At 45.4% G+C, this 12,136-nt stretch overlaps 1 protein-coding gene across 7 annotated transcripts in view; it reads right to left on the bottom strand.

The window, feature by feature from the left end:
* sdk1b (sidekick cell adhesion molecule 1b) overlaps positions 1-12,136 on the bottom strand; it is a 302,231-nt gene that overhangs the window by 57,157 nt on the left and 232,938 nt on the right. For 5 of the 7 annotated variants that reach the window (XM_023814919.2, XM_023814921.2, XM_072712548.1 and 2 more), the window contains 3 exons: positions 10,689-10,836; positions 6,725-6,865; positions 3,187-3,368 (listed from right to left, as the gene is read on the bottom strand). In XM_023814919.2, coding sequence (XP_023670687.2) covers positions 3,187-3,368; positions 6,725-6,865; positions 10,689-10,836 — 471 coding nt within the window. Of the gene's footprint in view, positions 1-2,152; positions 2,164-2,528; positions 2,547-3,186; positions 3,369-6,724; positions 6,866-10,688; positions 10,837-12,136 lie in introns of those variants that run through there. The other 2 variants (XM_072712549.1, XM_072712550.1) reach the window with 2 other exon arrangements.

Here is a 12,136-nt window from a genome sequence, read left to right as displayed (position 1 = left end):
TGGTTCTTACACATAACAAGCTTATCCAAATGGTCTGGACCATACTGGCAAAGCCCGGGAAGACTGTAAGGTTCTTACTGATAAGACAAAATAGGACTGTATATCCAAAGCGTCGGCTGCCCTGTATATCCACTCAGTAATCCTCTCCAAATTATAATTATTAACAGCAACAATAACAAGAAAAAACATCAGGTTACATAAACAGACCGATAAGCAGACACAGAATATTAACTCAATCAGAATAATAATACATTTTTCATTTCTCTTGGTTTTGTAGAAAAATAATCACAATGCAGACAATCGATCATTTCGGGCTTTTCAACGCGACGGTTTATCCATTTAAATGAGAAACTTAAGGTGGGTTAATTAGGACTGGCAGCTCGTTCCGCATGTATGGTTATGACAGAAGTCATTCTTATTTAAGGGCTGTTTTCAATTAAAAAGAAAAGTTTAAGCCCGACTGCTTTCGGAGATGTAGGCTGGCCTTGGGCGTCTGTAAAGAGTTTACGCAGAAATTACGAACATTTTACAGCTTCGCTAAGTCTGGGAGAGCAGTGCTCACTTGCATGCCCTCTGGCCTCGAAGCCTTGCACCCCTTTGCGATGCGTTATTGATCTGAATGAGGATTTCTGCAAATGCTACGCCACCAATCACCCACATATTTATTAACTGGCACTTCTCGTGAGCTGACTTTCGGGTCCTATGACGCGACCGGCATCTGACGTAGACGGTAGCATGGTAAATAACAGCACAAACGGAAATGGCAACCACATTCTGCTGTACTCCTCCCTAGGCAATGTTATTAGGATGATGAATTATTAAGTTTTTTTCCCATAAACTGCACATAAATTGTATGTGGTGTGGTCGACACCACAACCGCATGGGTTAACTAGGCCCCTATTTTGCTCACCTCTACACAGTTTATGTGGGTGTAGCTGTCAAACCGAATGCCGGTATTCAAGTGGGACTAAAAATCAATAATCATTTACGCAATCCAGTGGAGAGCGGCCTGTTTAAGAGATGGTGCAGGGGGAACATTAACAAAGCACATTTTATCAACACAGTGACAGATTAATACACACGCGGTTCAGCTACCATGCATTTCCGTAAAAACCTTATGTTAATTACGGGTATACAAAATTGCACAGGGCTTATGGAAGAAATAGGATGTGGAAGATGATTCATAACGTAACTGAAAGTCAGCCAAATTTTATAATTATTATTATTTAAAAATGTTTCTTGGAGTGTAAGGCTTTCAATGCTATCACTAGTGAACTTTTTTGAGACTTTCTTGTCACCTTGCTCACTCTTATTTAGGGCAATGGAGGAGATTTCATGAAAATTAGCACTTTCAAAACAAATCAAAGGTACTCCTCTGTGGTTCGGCACATTCAGGGGTTTGGGGATGAAATCGAACATAACCAAACATGAGATTTGCTTCAAAAATGAACTTTCTACTATTTACTAATCACAAAAAAGCAGTCCTAAAACATTCTTGTGCAAAACAAGTTTTATACTTCAGGAATGCGACCATGCACCAAAAACCCATTGTTATCAATCAACAACCCTCTCTCCTCTTATGCCGATTCAGGATAACGCAGCCATATCTGAAGCAATTTGAAATGTCATCAAAATAACATTTTCCTGCAACCGAAGGCTATCAAAAATCATCAAGACTTCCACGTTGAAATTTATAGCATTTTGACTCTTGGTAATCCCAGACCGTGATTGTATCGGATGCATCAAGAGCTTTCAGCAGTACCACTGGTGCACTTTCGCATAAAACAAATTAGACAAATTAATTGTCTCTCTTCAGTTTTGCCCCCCAAGTCAATAAATTTGCTCATCTTGGCAATAATCATTTAAATGGCCAATCAGACATGCAGTAAAATCTTCTAATGGGGTTTTATTGCTTCGGCAAACAGTGGAGGTTTATGACTGATAAAAATCCACTTCAGTGATTCATTTGGGGGGGGGGGGGGCACCAAAGTTGGGTAGGGCCCACAAACCCCGAGAGCCTTATGAGCAGCCTCTGAAGCCAGGGCTTCTACAAATAATCATTTTTATCACGAAGAAGCTTAAAATCCACCAGCGCCTGCTATTGCCCAGCTGCCCACGTGCACAGGCCCCACATGTGTGTGGAGGGCCTCACCTCCCTGTAGCGTGTACTCCATCACTGAGCGCCACACGCATGCCGCACCTCGGAGGTGAGCCTATCAGAGTGGGGCACGAGTGGCGATCCTCACCTCCCTGTAGCGTGTACTCCATCACTGAGCGCCACACACGTGCCGCACCTCGGAGGTGAGCCTATCAGAGTGGGGCACGAGTGGCGATCCTCACCTCCCTGTAGCGTGTACTCCATCACTGAGCGCCACACACGTGCCGCACCTCGGAGGTGAGCCTATCAGAGTGGGGCATGTGTGGCGATCCTCACCTCCCTGTAGCGTGTACTCCATCACTGAGCGCCACACGCGTGCCGCACCTCGGAGGTGAGCCTATCAGTGTGGGGCACGAGTGGCGATCCTCACCTCCCTGAAGCGTGTACTCCATCACTGAGCGCCACACGCGTGCCGCACCTCGGAGGTGAGCCTATCAGAGTGGGGCACGAGTGGCGATCCTCACCTCCCTGTAGCGTGTACTCCATCACTGAGCGCCACACGCGTGCCGCACCTCGGAGGTGAGTGTGTCAAAGCGGGGCACGAGTGGCGATCCTCACCTCCCTGAAGCGTGTACTCCATCACTGAGCGCCACACGCGTGCCACACCTTGGAGGTGAGCCTATCAGAGTGGGGCATGTGTGGCGATCCTCACCTCCCTGAAGCGTGTACTCCATCACTGAGCGCCACACGCGTGCCACACCTTGGAGGTGAGCCTATCAGAGTGGGGCATGTGTGGCGATCCTCACCTCCCTGTAGCGTGTACTCCATCACTGAGCGCCACACGCGTGCCGCACCTCGGAGGTGAGTGTGTCAAAGCGGGGCACGAGTGGCGATCCTCACCTCCCTGAAGCGTGTACTCCATCACTGAGCGCCACACGCGTGCCGCACCTCGGAGGTGAGCCTATCAGAGTGGGGCATGTGTGGCGATCCTCACCTCCCTAAAGCGTGTACTCCATCACTGAGCGCCACACGCGTGCCGCACCTCGGAGGTGAGCCTATCAGTGTGGGGCACGAGTGGCGATCCTCACCTCCCTGTAGCGTGTACTCCGTCACTGGCTGGCTGTAGACGCCCAGGCCCCTGCCTGTGTACGCCGCCACCTGGATCTCATACTGCGTCCAGATGATGAGGTCCCTAATCAGGCAGTAGTTAATCTCGGGGCTGGTGATGTTCTTCTGCTGATATTCTCCAGGAAGGCCAGCAAGGCGATACCTGTGAGTGAAAAAAAGCCCTATCACTGCACGATCTAATTACAGAACCACTTCACAGGGTCTAATTTAACACCCCCCGCTTTCCATCTACCTTACGAGTATATCTGTACTGACAGATTATTTCAGACTGAATATCAGGCTGTGCCATTCATTCACACTAAAACAATGGTTAAGGACCGCAGACAATGGCGCATTGAAAATAATCAACAATATAGGAGTGTAATATACTTTTTGAGCTATGAAGTACTGTTCTTCTGTTCAGGGAAATCCTATTACATGTAGGAAGCCTTAGAAGGAACCCCCCCCCCCCCACAAAGATGCATATTGTTTGAGAGTCAGCAAAACCAGTGAGTCTCCACTGAGCCATTAACTTGCATCTGCATGCCCCCCAGCCTGCAGCCTTTCCCTTGCCCTCCGCTCTGGGGGCTCGAGTCCGACCACCAAGGGGGGTGGGGCTGAGTCAGTGGCAGCCCATGCGAGCTGCTGTTTTTCTCTGGCCCGGACAGTGGGGGCCCGGCGGCTTCAGCGCTCGCAAGCCAATCCATTTCCCCGACAGCTCAGAAGGCAGCGCCATTAAAAAGGGGACCTGAGCTGTTTACACCAGCCCGACTGCGGTTTCTAGCCCGGGGACAAAGTGCCTGACCCCCCCCCCCCCACCCCACACCCGCGCCCGAGCTTTCAGCTGCAGAGCCTTTTCCCCGCTTATTTTTCCTGTTTGGCTGGTGACTTATCACTGCTTTGATCTTTGGCCCCACATTTACATCAGCAAATGACTGAGCAAAAAATTTAGGATAGAAGTAATTTATCCACCCCCCCCCGGCTCTCCATGACAGATACAGATATATGCTGATTGGTCACTATTTTAGGTACACCTGTTCAATTTCTCATTGAAGCAAATATTTAATCGGCAAATCATATGTCAGCAGCACAATGTATAAAATCATGCAGATACAGGTTAGGAGCTTCAGTAAATGTTCACATCAAACAGCAGAATGGGGAAGAAAGGTGATTTAGGGGACTTTGAATGTAGCATGGTTATTGGTGCCAGACGGGCTGGTATTTCAGAAACTGCTGATATACTGTGACTTTCATGTACAATCATCTTTATGGTTTAGAGACAATGGGTCAAAAAAGAAAAACATCCAGTGAGCAGCGGTTACTTTGGTGAAAATGCCATGTTGATGGCAGAGGTCAGAGAAGAATGGCCAGACTAGTTTAAGCTGATAGAAAGGCAACAGTAACTCAAATAACCACTCATCACCAACAACGTACTGTATGCAGAACACCATCCCTGAGCGCCTGACACATTGAAGCAGAAGGGCTACAACATCTAAAGATCACACCAGGCGCTACTCCTGCCAGCTAAGAACAGGAAACGGAGACCACAGTGGGCACGGGCTCACCAAAATTGGACAATGGAAGATTAGAAAAACGTTGTCTGGCGGGATGAGTCTCGATACCTGCTGTGACATTCAGATAGTAGGCGTAAACAACATAAAAGCATGGATCCATCCTGCCTTGTACCAACAATTCAGGCTGGTGGTGATATAATGGTGTGGGGGATGTTTTCTTGGCCCCCTTTGGGGGCCTTAGTACCAATTGAGCATTTAAATGCCACAGCCTACCTGAGTATTGTTGCTGACCATGTCCATCCCTTTATGACCACAGAGAACCCAGCATCTAATGGCTACTTCCAGCAGGATAACTCGCCATGTCGCAAAGCTCATAAAATCTCAAACTAGTTTCTTGGAACATGACAATGAGGTCACTGTACTCAACCGGCCTCCATAGTCACCAGATCTCAATCCAATTGAGCACCTATGGGATGTGATGGAACGGGAGATTCACATCATGAAGGTGGTGCTGACAAGTCTGCAGCAGCTGCGTTATGATGTCATGTCAACATGGACCAAAGTCTCTGGGAACATTTCAAGCACTTTGTTGAATTTATGCCACAAAGATTTAAGGCAGCTCTGAAGGCGAAAGGGGGTCCAACAAAGTACTAGCAAGGTGTACCTAATAAAGTGGTCATTGAAGCCTCATTTCCACCAACGGTACTGGTGCAGGACTTTTTCCTAATCTAGCACTGGTTCCATGTGTTTCCACCGCAAAACATATGGTCCTGGGCCAGAAAGAATGGCTCCAGCACGGCAGCACAGAAAAGCTGGGCTCAGAAAGTGGGATGGGCTTTGGCGTCCAAACCTTCCACATACCCAGAAAATTCAATCCAATTACCGTTATCATTAGTGTAATAAAGGTGGTGCTAGAAGTGAAATGACTTGCCAGCTTATTCGTAGAATAACATAATTTTTAAAATTCTGCTGGCCAGATTTTATAATAAAGTATAAATATGTCACAGGTTGAATAAATAAAATATTATGGCGTTTGAGTGGTGAACAAATCATGAAAAAGTCCAGTTTTTAGCATTACTGCATGATCCTTAAAAGGACAGCAGTAAAACAGCAAGCAGGAATAAACTAACACTCGCAGACAGGGGGGCCTTCACGGAGACAAAGCATCGTAAAATACTTTAAAATAGTATGGATTGTATTTGTTGAAAATAAGATATTTTACGTAAACTATTAACTTGCACTAAAACATTTGTATAAATCACAAAAATTATGTAACGTTACTTTTTTTTTCCTGTGAAAAACGAAAGATTGATCTGCTGGCCGGATCGAATAATAAAGCATAAATATATTTAACAATAAAGTATAAATTTGTCACAGGTTGAATAAATAAAATATCGTGCCATTCGAGTGGTGAAGAGTTCATGAGGCGGACTGCAAATTTTTATATTTAGCAGACTTTTACTGCACGATCCTGAAGGACCGCGGTAAAAGAGCGAGCGAGAAGAAACTCACACACAGAGACAAAAGTGGATACAGGCAATAGAGACAGGACGCAAGGAGTCATACTCTGGACACTTTTTTTCGGTTCGGTAAAATAAACCCAAAAAACTAAATACAGATTAACCTTTACTTTACTTTCACTTCCGCCTATGTAACATTTCTGTTCCGTTTTTTTTTTTAAACCAGTGGAAACGCAGGCTGGTTCTCAAAAGGCACCAAACGAGAACCAGCCCGGCACTGGCACCAGCACCAGCTCCGTGTTGGGGGAAATGAGGAATGACTGTATACACAGGTGAGAGGTCAGGGGTCAGAGCACAGGGTCAGCCAGTGTGCAGGAATCCAGGAGCAGCTGCAGATAAGGGGCTTCCTCATGATGATTACTCTATGGGCAACAGGATTCTAACCCAAGAACCTTCTGGACACAAGCACAGATCCCTTACTTGCTGAGCTTATCACATTAGAAGAAATGAATGGCTGTTAGAATCTGTCCATCTGAGAAGCTTACCTGAGCACGTACCCCCTGAGCACTCCATTCAGCTCGGGTTCCGGTGGGGGCTGCCACTGCACCATTATGGATTGGTTGGTCCTGCCGCTGGCCACAATGTTTTTGGGAGGGGCACTTGGAGCCTCCTCTCGTAGCATTAGCCTACAGGACGGTAAAGAGCAGTTAGGGACAGCATTAGGGTACAGTGCCCAAGGTTTTCAGAGGAGCTGGAGAATACAGAGATCTGCCTGCAGGCTACTTTCCATTCTGCCACAGCGCCCCCCTCTGGAGGCTAATGGAAGATGCCTACAACCATAGTCCGTACTAAGGCTCTAGTGTGGCGGCATTTGAGGAACTGGATGACACGTTCCCAGCTGACCCCCATGACTAATGGTCAGTTCATTTATCACAAGAACATCTGGGGGCCAATGTCTTGCTTTGTCTACGAAAAGCACAGATGCTGCTCCTCGACAAAAATAAAAACACAGCGATGGTTCTCAAAACAGAAGCACGGGAAACGTCTGCAGAGAGCAAAGATAGTGTAAAATAGCATTTAAAACAGTAAAACCCAATTAGCATTTAATGAATATCGCAGAACGGCGTGCTCAGTGTTGATAAGAGGCTTGCAGTGGTTGCCCTTTTAAGATCCTCGCTTGAACGCCTGAGGTGTGCGAACTGACTCAATAGCAGATTATTACATTCCCTATCTAAATTACAGCCCATATCTGATTTGTATTTCTCTGCCACATTTGTGTATTCAAGTTTAATTACTGGCAACAGGCATGACAACTTGGTCCCCCTTGCCGTGTTTGCCTCTGATCATGTGCGATGTTTTGACAATGGAAATACTTGTAGGGTACAGCCAAGCCACCTCCTCTAGGTGCTTTTATTTATTTTTTCCTCTTGCTCGTCCTGTATAGCAAACTGCATATGATCCTGCTAGCGGATCGTTTAATCCGTATCGACGCCTATCACCGTGATGCACTCGTTTTCCCCAGGACTTAATGAGAAATCGTTAGATTATTTCACATTTAGGGTCACCCTCTCCTCATATCCGTAATTATTTTCTCTTCCCTGCAAGGCATCCTTTCCTTAACTGATGCCCTCGGTTCAGAATGAGAGTAAGGCTTGCCCAGAGGTGTTTCCCCTTCGGGAAAGCCCCTCTCCACCCCCACCCCCATCCCTCAGCATCTCCCCCGCCTCTCACGGTGCCTCCTTCATGGGCGCTCCGCAGATTCGCCCCGCTCTTCCCGGCGAATGGAACCATGCAAAGTGCCTTTAGCATAGACGAGGCCAGCGTGACAGCCTGCTAATCTGACCGCGTGGCCCAGCTCTTAAGTTACGATGCTGATCAAAGTGAGATATAAAACACAAACTTTACAGTCCAACACAACTTTCCCTGGACAGTGTGGTCCACAAATGGCATATCTGTCCAAGCAGGATCCCTACACAGTAGCCCCATAGTCAAAGTGTCATGGTGGATAGTGTAAAGCATGTACTTATGACACGTAAGGAAAGCCTGGCTAAATCAATGGCACACGCTTAAAGAAAAACACCTCGAAAAAAACAATACATTTACTGTTTTTTTCACAACAGTATTGACTTTGCCGAGAGCATGCAAAATGTTTTGATAATTGGCACAAATCTACAACACTGAATACACAGTGATCACAAATCTTATAAACTTAACAAAGATTATTCTGTTGATCAAATTGGACTGTTGGGTTTCTGCTTGGCTCAACTTTTGCAATGTAAGAAGCACTTTGCATGTAACACCTAATTTAGCTTTTTGGACTCAACCAAAAGTCACAGTAGAAAAAAATATTCCAGCACTTGCATTATGCATGATTAGTGTAAACAGAGTTGTCTAGAAATTTATATTCAAAGGCAACATTTTTGATAAACTTTCAGTGTTATTTTTCTCACATTCAAATCAGTGCTGTAGAAAAAGCTATGTTTATTCATGATGGGGGTGAGGTTTGCGTTTATACAAAAGTTTTCAAATCAGGAGTTGCTTGAATTTTTTTTTCCCTTGTGGAGTCACCCGTTAGAATAAGGTTGTTTTTCATCTTCTACAAAAGTTTTTTATTTTAATCTTTTGTTCACTTACCCAAGGTTCAACTGATAACAGAGCATGCTTGTTTTTGTAAATCCATTACCCTCTCCCAACATGAGAAATTACAAAATTATAATGTGTTATTAAAGGCACCCAGTATGGATTTTTATATTGAACTACAATTTTGGCCCCTCAGGTAGGAACGAGAAATGCAGCCCTTCTTTAGCCTTCACTTCCAGATCAATCACAGTGTTTATGTCTAGGGTTTTAGGGCAAATGTTAAATAAATCTGGTGTATCGATTCAATTTAAAAATGCATGTATTGCTTTTAACTAAGCTTTGCTCTTCTGAAAATCACAAAACCAGTCAAAAGTTTGGACACACCTATCCATAGAAAGGTTTATGTGTACTATTCTCTACATCTAATAATAAAGACATCAAAACCATATTACAGAATTGGATTATGCACTTACCAACAAAGTATTAACCAAGAAAATTTATTTGTTGGGGGGGGGGGGTCAGCTCTGTGGGTTTGAATTCAAAGGGTTGCTAGTTCAAATCCCTGGGTTGGCATAGTGATCCCACATGGGTCCTTAAGCGATGCCCTTAAACCCCATAAACCAATTGCTTCTTGGACTGGCTGACCATGCCAGTTTCATGAGGTGGCCTCCTGAGATGTTTCTCCAGCTGAAGGAGCTGCCATATATGCTGAGCACTCATTGACCGCTTTTCTTCACTCTCTGGTCAAACTCCTCCAAAACCATTTCTTTCCACCAAAACCAGTGTTTAGGTCAGGTGGCCAGGTCATGTGATGCGACACTATCACTCTCCTTTGTAGGTAACTTGGCATGTCCACACTTTTGACTTGTGCTACATATCTTTGATCCTTCTTACACCACTGTGTTCAATATGTGCTAGACCCATTTATTACTAGCAAAGTCTTGCGTGTGACTCTATCATGCTGGTCCACATAAGGTGAGCAAAGGCAGGGTAGGAAATGAGCAAAGAGTGCCCAGATCCCTGATTGTGATTGTCTAGAGACGCAGTTATGGCAGTGAGTATTCGGTATAATTCCTGTGATTGGAGAGGAGCCTCTAGAATCAAGCTGAGAGCATCAAGCTAGTGTTCAAAGACACAAGGCTTCTCAATGTTGGATTCCAATCAAAATCCACTCCCAGCTCAGCAAAGTGGTCTCTTAGCTTTTTTCTAGGGCACGATGCCCTTTCTCCACACACCAACCGCTATTTTCGCCACTTCACGGCAGTCTGGGACGTAGAGCAACTTCACCTTCATCGGTGCTAAATCAACGCCGTGGGTGATGACTCCGTCCCCTCAGAGGATGTGTGACGACTTTTGGCAAACACGGGCAATGTGAAATCTAAAGAAGCTCAGTTCAATAATGCCTGATGAATATAAATTGCTCATTTCTGGGTAAATGGAGACCTTGTGCTCTTGTAATAATGAAAAAAAAACTGCCGCCCTTTTCAAGACCAAAATGCCACCTCAATAGCTCAAGGAAGAGTGGTAACACTGACAATGCAGGGGCGACAGCTGACAGGCCGAACGCTGCCTCATTGCAATGAGCGAGACACCATTACTCTGAGTGAAAGGGGAGTCACACCTAAAATAGAGTCGATCCGATGATTCATTCACTTTGCGGATATATACCAATTACAGCAAGGTGGGGTGAACACAGAAACCGCGGTGCAGGCGTCCCTCCAGAGAGGAAATGCAACTAAAATCTATGTAATTATTTCAAATGTACGCTGCTGACAGAATTATCAATGTTTCATGTTAATATGGTGTATTTTGATGGCAGAGGGAGAAGGCAATTTTCCACTGCGCCTTGATGAACAGACGGATCACAGGATCTACAAGGACAGACGTGTGAGGAACTCTGGGCAGGAGGTGTGGAGCAGGGCCCCGTACCTGTTGGTCTCGGCGCTGTATTGCCCCCTCCCCACCTGGTTGATGGCGCACACCCTGAACTGGTAGGTGCGCGCAGGGGTCAGACCTCTCACCAGTACCCGCGTCAGCGTCGGATTCACTTTGGGCAAGTAAATCTTCCACGGAGAGTCTGGAAAATAAACAGGGAGGGTTTCGTGTTCACGGGGGAAGGATGCACGTTTTTCACACGAGTCAATATCTGTCGATGACTAAAGATTGTGTATAACAGCGTAATGACAGTGCAGAGTAATAACAGCGTGTCAGTTTGTACAAATAGATAAACGAAAACCGAACAGGGCAATGCGATAATTTTGTCAGCTGACATTCCACCTAATCTTATAGATCCATGTTATTTTTGCATGTGTTCCTACTGTGATCTGGATTTGAGTCACAGAGACTATGATGTGTCACCCTTTCACCCTCGAAGAAGAGGCGAGTGAATAGCTTTGGAGAATTTCTGAATGAATTATTCATTTTCCAAAAATCCAACCAATCTGGGCCCCATGAGAGTGGGAAGAGACAAGTATTTTTTTCAAAAGAATGGAAAGTCATGTTTATTTAAAAAAAAAAAAATAACAATCACAAAATTGAATTTCTGTAGAACAGAGCTTTCCAATTTATCCGACACTGCTAGTACTGCATATATTTTAACAGACCACTATTTTAACCAGACAGCTTGCTACATATCTGCTCCCTGGCCAGAGCGTTTACTAGAAGTTAATCAGCAATTTATACAGAACCAGCATGTTGTGGAAAATTTAGTCACGCAACCCCTCTGAAACAGCTCAAGGACCAGCATGTAATTCAGATCAAAGGATACGTCAGAGGAGATCTTTCATTAACTGCAAATGAAAAAAGATCACTTAAATCTATTAAAATAGGGTAATTATAAATCACTGTGTCACATTCAACCATGGACAGTCATGGTAACGTCAGGCATTAAGTAAAACAGAATTAACCTTAAACTGGCCCCATTCTGAGGATAGATGTAATTTCTATTTTTTTTTTAAGATATCAGTTCATTTAACATCCAGACATTGTAAAAGGACTGATACAATCTGAAGAGCTTATATTGCACAACACTCCTTTTATAGACTGCTAATCTTTGTCTGTACACTTTCCATTGGTTCATACTGCCTCCCCGGTTCTTTCTGTGCCACCTGCGTGCCGTCGGGCGGAAAACTCCCGAGATCAAACGCTCAGTAGAATGGTTTGTAACCGCCACGGGATGCGGCTTCTGTGTTGCCGTGACAATGCTTGCCATTCCGTGCCGACTGATCGTCTCCAAACGCGACTTGCTTAAAGCTCCATTTTAACGGGCCGTCTGCGCACCTGCACGCCCGTGCCCCTGTCGACGCCCACAGCTATCGGGCAGCACGCGGCGTGTTAGTGGGGGACATTCTGCTGGCCGCGGGGCCCTGCTGACGTAG

The sequence above is a fragment of the Paramormyrops kingsleyae genome, chromosome 5, assembly GCF_048594095.1.
Source record: "Paramormyrops kingsleyae isolate MSU_618 chromosome 5, PKINGS_0.4, whole genome shotgun sequence".
In the NCBI taxonomy this organism is placed as follows: Eukaryota; Metazoa; Chordata; class Actinopteri; order Osteoglossiformes; family Mormyridae; genus Paramormyrops; species Paramormyrops kingsleyae.
Note: the sequence above shows the minus strand (reverse complement) of the source record. Positions and strands in the feature narration are given on the sequence as shown.